The 19601-nt window shown below is 37.5% G+C and overlaps 1 protein-coding gene across 4 annotated transcripts in view; it reads left to right on the top strand.

The window, feature by feature from the left end:
* LOC113495774 (echinoderm microtubule-associated protein-like 2) overlaps positions 1–19601 on the top strand; it is a 43702-nt gene extending 24101 nt beyond the window's left edge. For 2 of the 4 annotated variants that reach the window (XM_026874696.1, XM_026874695.1), the window contains exons 4-18: positions 319–459; positions 1727–1843; positions 2839–2910; positions 7825–7989; positions 11704–11914; positions 12330–12536; positions 12958–13144; positions 13594–13802; positions 14260–14386; positions 14511–14763; positions 15102–15234; positions 16216–16303; positions 17208–17352; positions 17786–17867; positions 18784–19601. In XM_026874696.1, the coding sequence (XP_026730497.1) occupies positions 319–459; positions 1727–1843; positions 2839–2910; positions 7825–7989; positions 11704–11914; positions 12330–12536; positions 12958–13144; positions 13594–13802; positions 14260–14386; positions 14511–14763; positions 15102–15234; positions 16216–16303; positions 17208–17352; positions 17786–17867; positions 18784–18909 (2263 nt within the window). In that variant the 3' untranslated portion in view covers positions 18910–19601. The remainder of the gene's footprint in view (positions 1–318; positions 460–1726; positions 1844–2838; positions 2911–7824; positions 7990–11703; positions 11915–12329; positions 12537–12957; positions 13145–13593; positions 13803–14259; positions 14387–14510; positions 14764–15101; positions 15235–16215; positions 16304–17207; positions 17353–17785; positions 17868–18783) is intronic. The other 2 variants (XM_026874697.1, XM_026874698.1) reach the window with 2 other exon arrangements.

Here is a 19601-nt window from a genome sequence, read left to right as displayed (position 1 = left end):
CAATGTATCATTTACTTTTGATGATGATGTCGAGATAAATATGTACGTGTACGTTTTTTACATTTCCGAAGAGCAACACGAGACGACAATGATTGTTAAGAAACTGATTTCGCAATCTATAATTCTATATCCTTAAATAAATTGTAGGAAGTATTTTAATACTTTTGAGAAGTGATTTAGGTTTCCTTTATAATATCTGAGACTTAACACTCCGGTGAAGTAGTTAAAGCTCGCGCACTTTAACTATATCTATAGAGCGAAATCTTTAAGCATCTTGAATCAAATACTAACTCACAAAATAATATTGTCTGTTTCCAGACGCGGTCCGCAGCACCAGTCGACCGGTTCGCTGCAGTCGGACTCCCCCGCGTCGTCGTCCTCGCTGTCGCCCGCGCCGTCGCCGTCCCCCCGCGCGACGCCCGCGCCGCACCTGGTGCCACACCCGCCGCAACCCTACAGGTAGATAAGAGACGTGTTACTTAGCTGGTGAGGGGTTGTTTATAAATGGTGGGGACGTGAAGCATCTTGACATATTTGTCCTAGTTTATTCAGTAGGGAAATGTTTTTGAGAGAAATATTACAGGTGTCTGAGTAGTTTGTCTTACTGGTGACATGCACGCATGAGCGGGACAGAGTTAGAGTTGGGACAATCAAGTCGTTAAAAGTTCCAAATAACCTCATGGTGTGCCCTCAGGATGAACTGAAAGACCTAAAAGACCTTCTACACTGTACAAAATGACATTGACCGGCTTCGGAATCACAGAAATTCCTGAATCCTGAACGGAATCCTCTTAACTAAAATATGTTAAGTCTAAATTTAGAAAAAGAAATGACACTAGCTCTATCACACCATTTTTAAATAACCTTGTATACGATTGTTATAGTAGCGTAGTATATGTAAACATAAGACACCTCGTATGTGGTCACAACGATTGTATACAGTTGTAATTTACATTCAAAATAAACTAACTAGATAAGATTATATATTTAGTAAGGCATCAATAGGGGTTAACGCGTATGGTTTCCCACTAGAGGCGCTACTAGCATAGAAGGTCGCCAAACTTCAATTCTTTAGTTGTTAGTCGCCTGACACTTGGAGTTAGACAAAAGCGTTATTTGACTTACTCTTGTAAATTTGTCTGAAAATCACCCTATTAAGTTAATTCAAATAATAACTGAAATATGCTTATTTACAAACAAAACTTAATATTATACATTGGCTAGTGGCGCCATCTAGTGAGCATAAACAGGTAGCCTCCATTGAGTTATATACCTGGGTTGAATATAACAGTATAAGGATATAGGTACTGCATGTGAGTAGTTGAAATAATTTACAAATCATATTGAAAACTTGAAATAGTCGTGACATTTTCGGAGTTTCAAAGGTCGAAAATCGCGACGAATTTAAACTTAGAGGTGCATCGAAATAATTCTGAAACATTTAGTAGTAGCGAGCATAAGACCCTGCTGTGTTTACATTATACTTTAGTATAATAGATTGCTAAGAGGCTTTTACAGTTAGAAACGAAAGTCCATAAACAAAAGCAGATTTACCAACGACAATTTTTATTAAAACATCCATAATATTATCTATAGCTACTAAGCTTTCCAGTTTTAACATAAGGTTAAGGTATTTCAATAAGAGCCTGATAAATCTGTCAATGTTTATGGACTTATTGCTGACTTGTGTATTAGCTAGTACCGTAGTGATGCCGTTGGTATTTAGATCACGCAACAACTCGACGTCCAGCAAGGAGGGCACTTCGCCGGCCGCCAACAGCCTCACCAAGCGCTGGAACTCCACCGGAGACTTCAATGCACAGGGACTCACGCCTAACAGCAGGTATGGTGGTATCGTTTGTAAACGTTGCTGAATACTCTATGAGTAACTTTGAAAACGATTCTAGGCTGGAATATTTGATCTGCGCGGTACAAGCAAGAAGTCGAGTGATGAATTTCTAGAAATCGTTAACAATAAAAAGCTCAAATATATGAAAATGAAATATTATGAAAAAACAGTTGTGACTTGTGAATTATTACTTCCTTACATTTGAAGGATTCGATTAACGTTATCAATTTATAAAATCAGAAATGTTATTATTGTTTTGTTCTCTTTGACCACTAGCACGTGGACAACCGTCATTGTATTGTAAGGCTATCATTGTCAGCTATTATTAAAATGACTTAAGTTACTCACGGATTATTCTAGTAACGTTTATGAATATTTAGCGAAAGAGTAAGCGGTTAAAATACAGAATCATTTTAAATTTAAAAAATGTGAACTTTGTAAATTTTCACAAAAAATCTCATCTTCATGCACAATATTTCCAACCGAATATACACATCCGCTTGTGTTGAACATCCGCTAATATTAAACGAATATTTCTAACAAAAGAAAGATCATCTTTTCACCGCTGACTACAAAGCTTTAAAAATGAATCATTTTTACAGCACATAACAATTTCATATCTGCTATATATCTATGACATAGCACATATTGTTAATCGTCCGATGTTTACTAAGCTCCTAATTCTGTACGATCCCATTGTCGATGAAAGCTAGTATATAAAAAGGATAAAAAATACTCTGTCCGTCTTCATTTTTAACTACAACTACTGCAACCGGATTGTTTAGAATTGGGGTTACAGCACAGTACTAAGCACGACATGCTTGGACGCATTATTATTATAATTATGTTTAATGGAACGTGTTTTACATGTAAGCACAAACCAGCAGTAATTAAGCTTGCAACTCACAATCTTTAGTTATGTGCTCGTTTATTTTCGTTGCTATTTTCTATTTTCCTGTAATGTCTAATTGTTTTTTGTACTCCTCTAGATTTACAACTACAAAGTCGTTGCTAAACTTATATTCTAAGCCGTCTCAGAATGGGCCGATACTGAAACATGGGTAAGTGACGTTGTTGGTTATCGGTGGCGGGTCTTGGGGGCTGATGATGCTACTAACATGGATGCGGTTGGATTTGTATTTAGATGTACTTTTAACAATATTTAGACAGCTTTCTGTATTTTTTTTGGGATTCATAATGGGAGGTAGCGTCTAAGATCACAAGGATTTTAAAACAACAAGAACAGTTGTTAAGATTAGCGACTCTATTTTCAAATGAAATGCCTTCTGCGCTATTTCTAGAATAATTGTAAACTCTAGTCCAATCCCCTAATATGAATGAAATCAGCCGGTCTAACATTAGTTGTCCCGAACGTTGATCAACAATAAATACTTCAATCAATTGTCTGTCAAGTCCTAGATTAGTAAACACACCCCCAATAACCTAACAAATTGACCCAACTTACTGAAAGGAGGCATCAGACATGAGACCTATCGAAAGAAGGAATAAGGCTTAATTCCTTTTAAGCCTCATATAAATGTGACTGTCCACAAACAGAAAACTTATTTAGTGTACAGTCGAAAATTCATTAACGGATGACCATAATTACACCAATTTTATGAACAAGATCATTAATAAATAAAATTGGTTAATCATATGTTCGCACTTAAGAAAATGCAATTACCAAAAGTATGACGATAATTAGAACTAATTTGAACGAGCCATTACTTGAAGTAAACGGTTCATTACGATACGTTAAATGTTGTCATCGGCTAGTGTCGAGGATTCTCCTGTAGAGAAGATAAATGATCTCGTTTGACCTTCACGTACAATTGGCCTTAACGATGTATGTCTAATATACGACATATCTACCTATATGTAGGTAGCCATTGTCCGTATGTTGTCAATGATGTTCAATACAACAGTACTTATATGTCAGGTTTGATACTACCATATACTTTTAGTACTGTGGCTTTAACTTTACAGCAAATAATGCGCCTGCTAAAAAAAGTACATAGTTACATTAATCCGAAGATCTGAGGATTTTTACTTTCCCATGTCTCAAAGATATTCTGTAGTATTCATCATATTTTAATAGGTATTTAACAATATCTCCAATAATCCAAACAAAAAATCGATCTTCAATGCTTGCACTCTATAAGTTAACAAAAACTCTGCATATAAATTAGCATACTCTCTGCTAGCCTGTTGAGGACAAAAACATCGGAATTGTGTAACATGCCCACACTAGCGCATCTGATTACATATAATGGACGTACCGGTCCACCGCCGCTAGTGTGGGGACGGGTTTTGTATATCGAATTATCGATTAAGTATATGAATGGCATAGCGATGTTGTGCATTAATTTAATTGTATTCGAACTCGTAGCATCTGAAAAATGTTTAAAAGTGGACCGAAGGTTTGTTTGCCATATTGCGCGATTATGTTAATTATTTCTACAGCTTTCACAGTAGGAGTATGACACTTTTATACTTTTTTGTCTTAATTAGCCTGTGCAAGCGTTCTTCCATAGCTTTCTCTCCCCCTTCTTCCATATCTTTTTGTCTTTTGCAATTTTCGGCCATGTGCTCCTCGCATAGGTGACAAGATAGTCACACCACCTTCTCATGGGTCATCCTCCACAATCATGTACTCCCTCTGAGTAACCATCTTTGCCCATCAGTCAGGTTATACATTAAATCAAAATATTTACAGTGGCACAGTAAATCGGTAAAGAAGAACAGTACATTTTTGGCAGCATGTAAGTGAGGAAACAAATAATAGTGAACGAATGTGGGTGGGCCAAATATATCATATTTGTCACAGGAAACGACCAATCTGCAAAAGATTGATGTATCTCACTATTTTAAAATCGTATTTTACAAGTATTTTATATTTATAAGATTCAAATGAGTAATTGTTGCTAGACTACATTGTAATCATTGTAATATTATGCAGATGTTTTCTACTCTATAATCTCTTTTGATATTTTACATTCTTGGTCACACTTCACGGGACAAAATACTTGTGAAATCTAAAGATGAGACTACATCACGCCAAACATGCTATACGCGACGTGTCGTGGATTCGAACCCCGCTAAGGGCAATCATTTGTTTAATCCATGAATGTTTGTTCTGAACCTTGGGCACGTGACTAGAATGAAAATACCCCCACGATGCAAGCATTCAATTAATTAAGGAGTAATGTTTTTAAACAAAAAAACCTTATTTGTCTTATGCATTTTCTAAATGATTTCAACACTTACCATATTTCTATGATTAATATTACTTACAGAATTGGTACATGACCTTGTAATACAGTTTTACTTCTCATATTGTGATTGTGAAAAATAAGTTATTTTTAGAATATTGCAGTTACGAGTTATGACTCACGTCATTTCTGCTGGCTGACTTTTTAGTTTCCGTAATGACTGCAGATATGACAGATGTGCCTGATTACTATTTGTAAACCTGACAAGGGCGTAAGATATGGTTATCTATAAGAAGGTGCAGAATTTAGCAGAATAATATAAATTAAAAAGTTAATTTTGTTTTGTTCGATGTGTATGCACATTTAAGTTTTGCAATTCGTTTTTCAGTTACCTAAACCAACCAAAATAGTAACGATTTACTTACTTACTTACATTATTACTGTGTAATAGTCATTAGTATGCTCGACAGAACTAAGGTTAACTGTTGCTTGTAGCTCTATATTGTTGTGAAAGGTCCTATACCGATCAGGTTTAGACTAAGAATTGAAGCTGTTGAACTCTTTAGTCAAGTTTGAATAAACATCACAGTTAATCCGATAGGTTGTTAACATTTCAAAACAGGCTAGCTATTTTCCCTCTGAAAACAGGAAAAAGTAACACTGATAAATATGTCCACAGTGACTAAACGAATAACAACACATTAGATAAAAGCTACTACACCTTAGTTTGACACCCACACTTTCATTATCCAAAAATTGATGACGTGTTTTTAAAGCCTGAATATAATCAACAATGTAATCAACTTTGACATTGACCTGACCGCAGCTCATCAACTACTTATCTTGTCAACTACTATAACACCTGTAAATGGTAGTTTCCTTAAAACCAAGGAAACGTCATCAACGTGCAATGAATTTATGTAGTGACTCACTACATCTAGCTATAACACTGTTAAAGATCCTCATATCTAAATGTGTTATCTATGTAGGTGAATACTCTTTATGTAATCTACATTACTGTTGTTCTATTATACAATTGAATAGCCGGTAACGCAAAGCCAGCATTGGAAAAGGCACAATACGAATGATTCACGAACAAAACTTGAATTTAATTTCATGGTCCGCTTGATCCTTCGTTGCCTCACGCAGTCTGGTTGAGATATTCTCGGCAGGCGGCTGTATGACTCGCGTCAGTGCCTCGAATACCGGTTTTGAAAAGTTCGCGTCCGTGTACTCGATACCTTTGCCATATTTGGGGATATAAAAAAGTTTTGCTACTTGTTTTGGCGCCATGGAAGAAGGGTAAAAAAACTCTTGACTTTTTTGCCTCTGATACATTTTATTAAATTAATTTGATACCTACCCTTTATGTGATAAATGATATGATAAACTAATGTTTTGCTATTATTGGTTAAATTATTTCATTTAGTCTAATGAAAAACAATTATCATAATCATTTTATGGGTAAAGAATTATAAATAAATCTACAACACATTTGGCCATTGTTGATAGCTTTAGCATTGAACACTATTATTACTTTGTACATTGTATAATTAGATGTTATCAATTTCAGTTAATGATCACTATTTTGTATAAAAGCGTAACGTTTTATATTTTATTTTAGATTATTTTGTATCACCTAATCGGACACTCGGTGGCTTACTGCGCTGGTGGCTATTTTTTTTTAGTGGTGGGCAGATGCTAAACGCATCTTGGCGGTAACAATGTCATTCACCTCTATGTAAGTTGCTTGGGGATATTTTTTGCGGATTAAGGTTTTTTGGATTAATTTGTGTGTTGCTTTTTTTTCTATATGCTTGCAATATGTTTTTTTTATCCTCTGAATAGGTTTTTCTTACCTTTATATAGAAAGTATATCAGACAAAAATTAATAAAGAACATACGTTTATTTCACAAAGGACCCTCTACATTTTAGTATGTAATAGATGACCATTAAATAAGAAGTTCTCATACAAAACTTTTTTTTATTTTTATTTAAATACTTCATAACTTTACTCCTTTTAATCTACGCAAAATGACAAAATGGTTTATCGCATGACTGACTAACATCCGAAATATTTTCATTGGAGAGAATATTAATAACAGGTTTTTTAAAGCAAAATATACAGATACATGATAATAGGTGTGTATAGTCAACAAATCTATATTTACTGTACTTGTAGATTATGTAAGTTGTGACGTCATAATGAATGCGTCTCAAAGGACCAGGTGCTCATCTGTAATTAATTAAGTAATTAACGCGCTGTTTTAATGCTTTACTAATTACTAACCACTGACAATCATTTGTTTATGTCTTAGTTGTAAGAATCAGTCTGAATTAACAGGAATGGGTTTTCAAATGTTTTCCTTTAAGAGTACCTTTTAGGTAAATACTCGTTATACTTAGGTACCACTATTAAAACTTAATTCAACTAATCGGAAGACAGTATAATTATACATCTTCCATAAATATTGTATATTTAGATGTAATTTCTTGATGGCAGCATATTATATCTCTATTCATATTTTCGACAAAAGCAATTCTTTTCATGCTAATCACCATATTCTATTCCTAACTGTGTAAAAGTTCTACACGGACTTCCTCCTATCTGGAAAAGACAGAAGGTATCGTACTCACTCCTACCAGCAAACTAGTGGGATACTTATCCATAACGTATTGAGCGAGATTTCTAGAATACTAACCCAGCAAAACTATAACACTTTCTTTTTCTGTCTCCATCTAACATAGTGTTCCCATTCCAGTACCCACACATGTCAATACAACGAGGAGGACGCGTCGATGCGCATGTACCTGCGCGGGCGCCCCGTCGTGCTGTACGCGCCCAGCGAGCACGACGGCCTGGACCCCGCGAAGGTGGCGCCGCCGCCGCAGAACAAACTCAAACTCGAGTGGGCTTATGGCTACAGGTAAGAATCAAACTCATTTTACATCAGCTAGATATTTCCTGGAACAGACGTAAGGTTGGGATCGTCATTAAATGAACGATTTAAGTTTACAGAACACGGGTTAGCTCGTATGAAAACATCGCGAGCTCATGATTAGGGCTTACTAAAAACATAATCGATTACTGAACATGGATGATTCGACAACTGAAAGGCAGTAATTTTTTTTCCTTGCATATATACATGTAGGAAATATATAGAGGATTTCGACCAAGCATGGTCGTAGTACTATTCTATATTCTGTGGCATGGTACTGTTTGCGAATTATTATCCTCCTGGCTAGAATAAGACAGACATGTTGGCTTATCGCAAAATATCTAGGCATGTGGTAGCCATCAGTGTAAGTACACAATTATTTTACATAATTTGACCTTAAACTGTTTCCAACACGCTAATGTCTGGATAAATTGGAATGCGTATTATATGTGTCCTGTTGAATAATTAATGGACCCTCTAGGTCAGACATTATCGATCGACGAGCTTCCTAAAGGTCACAGGTATCGCGATACGCCTTACTTTATTTATTAACATAATTATGCCTTGATCGTTAAAAGTGAAAACCGTCTATATTTGTTTTTGCCGACCAGACAGGGATGTCTGTGTTACTTAGAAATGTTTTATTTATTTATTTACAGACTGTCAATACGTATTACATAATCAATTAATAATAAGCACATAATTTAAGTAGTACGCTAATTATACATAAAGATATAAAGCTAATGATTTCCTCACATTCCTTATTTGTTAATTACTGTATCTACATGGTACACATATTTACTGTTTATGACGTGATAAAAATATATTTACAGTAAAGAGGAAAGACAATAATGAACCAATTTAGCTAATGCATGCACTTTGTAAAGAGATTATATTTAAACATTTTTGAAAGGTATAATAAATTACCTAATTTGCATATGTGATAAAAGGTCAACTAATTAATTTATGGGCTATCATAAAGAGTTACTTACGGAAATTAAATTCACTTTCATGTATGTAACGTAGCTGTTTTTTTTTCGGACTAATTTATTTTGTTCCTTATAAAACTGCAATTTAAATTAATTTCAATTCAATTCTTATGTTTACTAAATGTTTCTTTATTTGAAGAATCGCCAGTTTTAAATCCTGTCCCAAAAGGACGGCAAAACCAAGGTTTTGGTCCAACTTGTGTCCAAATATAGACATCGTTGTATCTTGTAACATATGGTTGGACAATAAATGCTCCCGAGTGATTGTTATGTAGTTTTTTTGGTATTTTTATATTAAAGCTATTCAATAAGGTATTAATAAGATATCGATTTCAATCATATACTTTAAGGCAAGCATGTGAATTTTAGAAATGAATAAAATTATTTCCTCTTTTTTGCCTTTCGTACATTACGCGATTATGCAATGTGTACATTACCTATTTACTCCAGACGTTATGTTACCATTGTATAAAATTCATTGCCCAATCAACCAATTGTATTGTCGATACAGTCACAATTAGCGCCTACACGCGCACCCAACTTGGTGTGTTTCCAAAACGCGACACCGATTCTGACGGGAACCCCCCTAATGCCCGTCATTATGAGAATGTAGAAACATACCAACATTTATTCAATTTACTTTAATAGGTAAGCAATTAAAGCAGTCAAATTTACTGAGTATTTGTGTCACGTAAGGTTTATTATACCTTACTCTAAATAAGTTTACGTATTGGTATAACCTAGTATTCGCCCGCATAGAAATTGTTCGGAACTGAAAGTAGAGATACGATAAGAGTCAACATTTCGCTTTAAAACCCAGCTATCTGAACTCATGAAACATTAGCAAACTTGGTGCCCTAATCTGTTCATAGTGTGTATATCTGGTGCGTCTAAACGTAAGTACTCGTAATCATTTACCTCAATTTGTGATCGGAAGACGACGCTTTTGTTCTAACAGCACTTCGGTATATTGCTAAATAAACCAAGGTTATTGAAATCCTGACGCTTGGTCAACCAACCTTTTCGATAAGATAGCGAGAAATTGCGTGAAGTCACCGCTGCAAGTGACTGTACAGTTCATTGTCTTATACCAAATTGGAAATCCAGTCGAGTTTTATTGTATGACTTTAAAGCATTAAGAAACATATCATTATTTTTATTCAAATAGTTATTACTGCCCAAAAAGTTTTACTAAAATTGAATTTGTTTTAGTATTGGCCTAAAAGTCATTTTGTATTGCACTATAACAGCAAACATAATACAATATTCTTAAAATTTATTTGCCTTATAAAGGAATACTTACAACTCAGGAAGTACTTGACGTAATATACCTATGTTTATCGTTTATAGAATAATAAAAGTATATTGAACTAGTTCTCAAACACGCAACATAAACTGGAACGTCCAGTCTGACACGCACATTAAGGCATTGTTTGATTTCAAGGTCCTAAATGTTTCATCCGATTAGGTTTATCAGATTTGGTAGAGGAATTGGAAAAAGAACAAGCAAAATTTACTGCCTATTTTTTTCCGCAGGCTTGATTTAAAACGAAAATAGAAATATTAGGGTTTCTGTATTTGATATTTTATCGCTTTTTGCAGTCTTAGCTTATTGGGTTAAGTTGTACAAGTGTGCCTCAGTTTCGACTCTATCCGTTGTCTGAAAATTGCCAATTTAAACTGAAGTAGAAGACAAGCATGATTCTATATTAGGAATAGCCATTATCAAGCAAGAATCTTTGATGTCATCTAAGTAGTCCTAACTACAGCAAGGAGGCCGTGCCCGATGTAAAGTAGATCTTTTGAAAACAACATTGTTAGCAAAACAGTGTTGGTGCCACAACACGTCTAGTTCCGACAGAGTGACCACAGACTGGTTGTATCCAAGGCCACGAACTCACCACACTCAACATAATAACAAAGCCTGATTTGTGCAGTAATTAACAAAACAAATTATACTGAATCATTTGGTTTTTAGCCGGTAATCGTAAGACATTATTGTTTTTGTTCTTGGAATTTTGCGGTTTTTCTCGTTATTTTATGTTGACGTCAATGGACCAAGCAAAAATAAATACTCATTACCGGTGAATTAATTTTGAATTATGTAAAAAACTTTTGTGTGCTAAAATTTGCATTATCTTATCGTATTCAAAAGTGTCCTCATAATCAACGTGCAAAGCTTTAATTGGATCAAGTAGGCTTAACAAGTTGATCAAAGCTGTTTCACCGGTAATGCGGGTCGATAGTCCTTCAACAAGTCAATTTAGCTGAATGAATGATGCAGGCCGCACTTTCAGCGGTGACTCGGTCTGATCGATCGTGACTCATCCGTGGAAACTTGACCACTCATGCGAGACCGCGGCGGCCTTGGCACTCCACCTCAATGTCAAGACAAGATACTTTCTTTTGAATAACAGTAAATTTAGTCGAAAATATTTTATTTTTGTTAATCGTGGAAAAATACAAAAACAAAAAAATATTACAGTTCAGAGCGAGACTTATAATAAACACTTAAAGATTTACATTTTTATCTTTAAAAATATGTATCTGACATGTAGCCCACGTAGGTCGGTATAAATAAGTTAGGCATGAAAATATCTAGCAAACAGTAAAATAGAAAAGGAATTGGTGGTAATTATTTAGTACATATTATTTTTTTTGCCAATCTTTTTTTCAATATTTTTTCCATTACATATTATATTGATTGTAACAGAGGCAAAGACTGCCGCAGCAACTTATACCTCCTCCCGACGGGCGAGATCGTGTACTTCGTGGCCGCAGTAGTGGTGCTGTTCAACGTAGAGGAGCAGTGCCAGCGGCACTACACCGGCCACACTGATGACGTCAAGTGCATCGCGATACACCCGAATAAGCTGGTGATAGCCAGCGGCCAGTGCGCCGGACACGACAGGCTTGATGCCAGGGTGAGTTGGGATACCAGGTTATAAGTCAGCGTAGGAAAAAAATATTTGTGCCATAATAAGGCTTACATGCTAGAAATACATTGAAGTGAAAACAGAATAGATTGAAGTGCTAAAACGTTTATGTAAATTTACCTTCATTCCTAAATTAAGTCCTTATTTATCAACAAAATTTAGGTAAATACTGGTACTGCTAAGAATGAATAATAAATATTCGTAGTCTAGTCAAAATATTAAAGATGTTAATTGATTTGAAAAAGGGAATATGCCCATTTTATGAGTCCAAAGTTGAAGTCCGTTTTAGAAAACATGGCTTCTACTTCTAGTTTAAAACAGCTGAGAACAGTCTGGAGTCAAATAAACTTTACCACAGCAGTTTCAACAAGACCGGTTTTCACATTATTCTTTTCGCATCCAGCCCCACGTCCGCGTGTGGAACTCGGTGTCGCTGGCGACGCTGGCGGTGATCGGCGCGGGGCAGATGGAGCGCGCGGTGGCGTGCATCACGTTCTCGCGCGCGGACGGCGGCGCGCTGCTGGCCGCCGTGGACGACGGGCCCGACCACACCATCTCCGTGTGGGAGTGGCAGCGCCCCGACAAGGGACACTGTCTGGCTGAGACTAAGGTAATATAGTTAATGAGGGGGGGGGGTTGATTTTTTTACAAGTATAAGATACAAATAAGGTGTGAAAGACACATACATGAAATAACACAATATCTGGAATGCTGACTTTACTGTTAATGTGATTTCTATAAAAAAAAAATGTATAATCTTAGATAGATTATACAATTTTATCTATATTTTCACTGAGTGGTTGAGGTCAATGAGTGCATGTGATTTGAATGTTTGTGAAAACCTCGACGACACGAGGATTAAATTTCTTTTGGTCCCAGTGCTGGGATTACAAGACACAGAGAGGATGCTGGGCGTATGAATCTCATTCAGGTGTTGTTCTATCTCATCAGGTTTCACCTGAGACCTTTATTGCATCTTCTACCTAACAGACTTAATGAATATTCCTCTAATCAAAATTTTTCCATTCCAGTGCTCAGTAGACACAGTAGTGGCGGCGGAGTTCCACCCGCTGGACCGCAATCAGATCGTGACGTGCGGCAAGAACCACATCGCGTTCTGGACGCTGGACCAGACCAACATGCTGTACAAGCGCATGGGCGTGTTCGACTCCAGGGACAAGCCCAAATACGTCACGTGTCTCGGATTCAATCATAATGGTGAGGGGAACAAAATTGAATTAATACTGCTCCCATTTTTATCCATATTTGGGACTAAATACGTAAAGTGAATTTTCTTGTTATTAAATTGTCAATTGTTACTACAAAACTTGAAAAGTAATTTGTTGTTCTGATAAGAGCCAATTTAAAGTTACTTTGGTTTTATAGCTTGTTTTATAGACTGTCGTAAAAGTAGCTACATATTACATTTGATTTTGTAATAAACACTGTTTATAACCAGGCTGAATGGAGTAGAGTGTGACAATTATCACCCTCTTTTAAGTCGTTTGAATACCTTCATCGGTCGCAACATTGGGTATGTGATATATCGCAGAATATGTTGCTCAATATGTTTGACTCTATAACTCAAAATGAACCGTTTACAATTACTTTGGACCATATCTGTCAATTTCAACACCACCCACTGACTATACCGCTGCGTGGTCCAGGCGACGTGCTGTCGGGCGACTCGAGCGGCAACATCACGGTGTGGGCGCGCGGCACCAACACGGTGGCGCGCCTGGTGCGCGGCGTGCACGACGGCGCCGTGTTCGCGCTGCTGCCCACCAAGGAGGGCCACGTCGTCACCGGCGGCGGCAAGGACGGCCGCATCGTGCTGTTCGACGCCGACATGAACGCGGCTGGTGTGGAGAATGTGGTCAGTCATACTGCTGCGTTGGATGATTGTAACGAAATATTAAAGTATAGGGGCAAATTGGACCTTAGACAAAGTTCTAATCTACGTATACAGGATTGAAACGCATTGCCATATACCAACACAAAAAACGGATAAACGGAAAGAGTCTGACACTGCCCATTACTTCCGCCAAGGGAGTGGGTGTCCATGAGGATTCCCCCGTAAGAAAAAAAAACGATTCTAATCTATTAGTACTAGATAAATGTACCAGTCGTTCTACCCGGCAAGCTACCGAGTTCTTTGACCTAGATTACTCTTTTCAGGATAAAAGTCATGTTGTAAGATTTAGGTACTAATGTATAGATGATGTGTACCGTTAAGCCATTGATTTGAAGGCCCGGATTGTCATCCGTGCGTTTCCCAGCAGTAAATTGAAGTATAAAAATAGTATCAGTTAGATTAAATTTATACGTATCAGATCGAGGGCCACTACGGAGGCGTGCGCGCGTTAGCGGAAGGTCGCGGGCGGCAGCTATACGTGGGGACCACTCGCAACTGTGTGCTGCACGGGGACCTGCAGCTTGGGTTCTCACCGGCTGTACTCGGTAAGGACACGTTTATTGTCTTTTATAACTGTATAGTAAAACATTCAGCATCAAATGTAACATGCAGATAGCCCTATTCTTTATGTTTAAAATGCCTACTATAAACCTCGTTGTGTATGGCCAGGCCACGTGGACGAGGTGTGGGGCCTGGCGGCGCACCCGCAGCTGGCGCAGTTCGCGACGGCGGGCTGGGACAAGCTGCTGCAGCTGTGGGACGCGCTGGGCCACTGCACCGTGTGGAGCAAGGACATCGACGAGCGCGCGCAGAGCCTGGCCTGGGCCGCGCGCGGGGAGGTGCTGGCCGTGGGCTGCCTCAGCGGGAAGTGGCTCGTGTTCGACCCGCACTCCAGGGACCTGCTGGCCGCGCACCAGGATGGGTACGGACACTCTCCTCATGTATTCTAGCGGTTTTCAATGAGTCGGACGCCATATTACAAATATAAAAAATAACTAAATTAACTGAATTGAAATTCGAAGACAAATAATTGCAAATCTTGCTTCACTCAAAAAGGATAATTAAAACACATGTCGATTACTTTTACCAGGAAGTTTAAAATCCAAAAAAAAACAATTCTTACTCAACGTTTCTACTTAAATAAATTTACATATTACAATCGACCTCAACAACTTCGAAATTAATCACAATATTATCAATTATCATCTAGAACACAACACCTACAAATATGTTTCATTAACCTTTACCCCCTCTCACCAGAACGGAGCCTATCCAGACGATCCAGTACTCGCCGGACAACAAGCTGGTGGCGCTGGGGTCGCGCGACAACTTCATCTACGTGTACCGCGTCGACGACAACGGCGCGAGGTACAGCCGCCTCGGGAAGTGCTTGGTAATATTTATCTTGATTACTCCACATAATTTATTAGTGTTCCGACTGTGGGATTCAGTAACGTAATAAAAAAAACCCTGTCTACGTAGTTGGAGTTCAATCTTCATCAAACTCGGTTCTGTTTTCAGACATAAAATTTTCATTAGCTTTTGATAATTAGAATTATTAAATTTTGTATTAGATCAAATAGTTGTCAGAATTATTTTTGTAGGCAGTACATAATATAGCAGTTATACATACATACGTAACAAACTGTAGACTATAACATATATCAAATGATCGTTGATCCCTTACCCATTTTTGCCTTTACAAATCCACGACGAAGTCAAAGGCCTGTTAATTTAATACCATTCCCAAAAAAACGTATCTCAACAGCATACTAATAATGACATTAATTTCATGCCATTCTTAGTGCACGGAGAAAAAACGTAGAAGGGTAAGCCCATTTGTACACAAGGTGACGCAACACTCCGATACGCGACAATTTTCTCATACGAACCACTACCGCTATACAAAATGTACATGCTTCTGCATAGGCACGCGTCACAAGATACCTAAACCTGTCGGGGATTGGATACTTGCGTTGCCTCGTGTATGAAGGGCCTGACAATAAATTATGCATGCTTTATAGTCTTGATTTGGCGTCCTTTTGACGCCCCAATCCCGTGGTAGCTAAGATTACATAGATACAAATTATATGCTTTAAAACCACCCTGTTCCAACATCTCTAGATTTATTATAGAAAAATTGTGGTCGACCAGCTTGAGTAAGACTTGGCTTATATGTATTAGTGTACCTATAATTTAAATAAGGCTATAATATTAAAGTTATGTATAAATGTAAGTAGTAACTGAAATTAAGCTCGCTCCCGTAATTTAGTAGTGAGATACCATTTATGGGTGAAATTGATTGTAGTTAGCGCAATAAATAGATAAATTATATTTTTCGTGCATAGTAAATAACATTAGTGTTATATTACAGGGTCACTCCAGCTACATCACTCATTTAGACTGGTCTGAAGACAGCCAGTACATAAGGAGCAATTCTGGAGACTATGAGCTGCTTTTCTGTAAGTATTCCAATCAATATTCTGACATAGTTACAAAATTGACGGTATTTGTAAATACACACATTTGATAATGAAAAAACATCGCTTTAGAAGATAGTGGTACAGAGTCAAAATAATAGAAAAATAAGAGGGTTCCATACGATGTTACCTATCATGTTTTTGGAGTTAAAAAGTATGTTCTCCCACACATTCCTCCTGCAAATGTAAGTTGGTACGCACAATATTGAGTGATTTACCATGTTATTTTAATATCATGGACTTCTTATAGGTTTCTATAAGGAGAAAACTAATTTCTGTATTTTTTTTCAAAATTTTAGGTTCAGTAGTTTCGGAGATAAGGGGGGGGGGGAATGGTCAATTTTCTTGAATAACTTGAAAACTATTTATTTTAAAATTACAAAAAAATACATTTAAGATCTTCTCAACAAGACCTTTCATTTGATATGCCACACGATGCAGTTTTCAGATTTTTTTTTTTAATTTTCCCCTTCCCCCCCAATAATGACCCCCCATATACAGATTTCATCTGCTCACGTCACACCTCTGTGTTTGGGTCACAGGAATTGATATGTGGACCAAATTTCAACTTAATCGGTCTAATAGATTCGGAGATAATTGACTGTAAGCGACGGACGGACGCACACACGAGTGATCCTATAAGGGTTCCGTTTTTGTATTCAGACGTACGGAACCCTAATGAAGAAGATTAATAAGAATAACGATGGCTTATGATGAAATACACTCTTTTCTTGACGTATGAGACCCACATACTGTTAAATTTTATTTTTAACAGCCATTTGATTACATTTTAATAAAAATAATGTGTATAGTTGACTACCTAACAAGAACTGTTTATAAATACATAGTATGTTCCGAGCATCAGTTTTATCGTGTGTTATCGCAGGGAACGCGACGACGTGTCGCCAGATCCCGTCAGCCACGTCCATGCGCGACGTGGTGTGGGCCACCAACACGTGTCCCATCACCTTCACCACCATCGGAGTGTGGCCAGAGAGCGCGGACGGGACCGACATCAACTCCTGCACACGGTAAAACTCACACTACAATATACACCCGGGATTATATATTGCCACACCAAGTATTTACGATCACCAAGTATTTACGATCCGACACCAAGTACTTACCATCCGACACCAAGTACTTACCATCCGACACCAAGTACTTACCATCCGACACCAAGTACTTACCATCCGACACCAAGTACTTACCATCCGACACCAAGCACTTACCATCCAACACCAAGTACTTACCATCCGACACCAAGTACTTACCATCCGAAACCAAGTACTTACCATCCAACACCGAGAAATACGTTCCCATGCTTTTCTCTTATCTGACTGAGGGACGAAGTAGTTTTCTTTTATACCCAATCATCATCCCTATTGCCTCGATATTGGCAGTTTCTTAATACAGCTAACTACATATATCAGTAATTTTAAATGATACTGAATCTTTTTGCAGGTCTCATGATAACCGGCTAGTGGCCACTGGTGATGACTTTGGTAAAGTGAAGCTCTTTGCCTACCCCGTCACTCAACCAAAGGTATGTTTGATAAGATCTTTGTATACCTAATATGAGTAGTCACAAAGCAATTACAAAAAATATAGCAATTACATGCCCAACAAAACCTTGTTTAAATGATGTGACAGTCTGTAAACAACTAAATTGCTTTATGAGTATTGTAACGTAGTAGTCCTAGGTAGATAGGCTTGTGTAAATAAAATAATAGTTACAATAAGACTAACAATTTATTACAAAAAAAAAAACAAATAGTCGGTTGAGCTGCGGGTGAATTCAAAATATCGAGCGCGCGAGGAATTTAAGTTCGCAAGAGAAACACCACTATACTGCTTTAGTATCCGGATGTGTAGGGGTCTGCAATCTCCTTCCCGGGTAGCAGTTGTCCGTCCGAGACTCAAGGGCAGGCAAGGTCTTCGGCAGGAAAGTTTCTAATCTTGACGGTCGGTAGATGACGGTGTCAAAGACAGTAGACAGGAACGAAGAAGAAGAATAGAGAACGTAACCTTGGTGGTTTACGAAGTACGTTCAGTACGTTGAGCTTGAGACTTGAACTTAAACCCTGGAATTCGGTAATTGGTATCTTTAGAAATTGACCGAATCCATTCTGTTACTGCGGCATCCCGTTAGCAACACAACATACTGAAATGGAAAGCGGTGATTTAGCACTAAATAGCCATCGAGATGAGGCAGTCTAGGCAGCGTGGTACATTAGCTAGCAAAACTACATGACGTTGCTAATTGTAAGATGAATAACAGCTATTATGAAAAGTACTTTCATAATTAATACATCTTATGCAATAAATTAATATTTTTGATTATATACAAAATTATGTAGAAATAATAAGTGTACATAAAATACTTATACCAATAGGTTCTAAATATGGTCCATTTGATGAATGATAGGCATTTTAGTTAGTTAATAATGTGTCCCCCGCAGTCGCTGTGCCACCAGTTCGGCGGGCACTCGTCGCACGTGACGTGTGTCCGCTTCCTGCCGGACGACTCGCGCCTGCTCTCCACCGGCGGGCTCGACACCAGCGTGCTGCAGTGGGTCGTGGACTAAGGAACACGCTCACATGCCACGGGAATGTTGCTACATAAGCGTAGCAAGCCATCGTCAATGCGGATTTTTATATATTTGCTGCGCAAAGGTAGCTCGTTCTCAAAATCTCGAATCTTCGGATTCAAGTATGATGATCACACGTTATACACAACGTTGTTATTTGTACTGGGAACATACACTGAATCAACTCGGCCTATCTTATGCTGGAATAGACGTTGAAGATATTATTGAAATGCGTAAACAATTTTGGTTTATCTTAATTGGTACCTATTCATCTGAAGTTATTGCGAGTGAATTTTTTGCACAGATTTCATGCTTTGCTTGTCCCTTAAAATAATATTTCCTGTCTAATAGCAATATTTGTTACAATGTCCCCAGCATAAATATCAACTTCAAGTGATCCAGAAGAATCTTTTAGACCAATTATGTGATTAAGCAACTAAATCAAAGTATTCAATCAATGTATGTCTATTGTACACGTTATTCAATGAAACAATTTTGGTATCCAGTTTTGTTTTATTAAACAATTTTCAACTAATTATAATGGAATTATTGCTAATTCACTATTTTATTATTGTTCACTTGATATGCGGAGCCTACTGAAGCGCCTATTCGATTAATGTAATTGATTTGTACGCAAATTATGCTGTATTGTAATATTTATTTTTTAAAGCATTGTACACTTTTAGCTT

The sequence above is a fragment of the Trichoplusia ni genome, chromosome 7, assembly GCF_003590095.1.
Source record: "Trichoplusia ni isolate ovarian cell line Hi5 chromosome 7, tn1, whole genome shotgun sequence".
In the NCBI taxonomy this organism is placed as follows: Eukaryota; Metazoa; Arthropoda; class Insecta; order Lepidoptera; family Noctuidae; genus Trichoplusia; species Trichoplusia ni.
The sequence above is the reverse complement of the archived record's forward strand: the minus strand, read 5'-3'. Positions and strand labels throughout refer to the sequence as shown.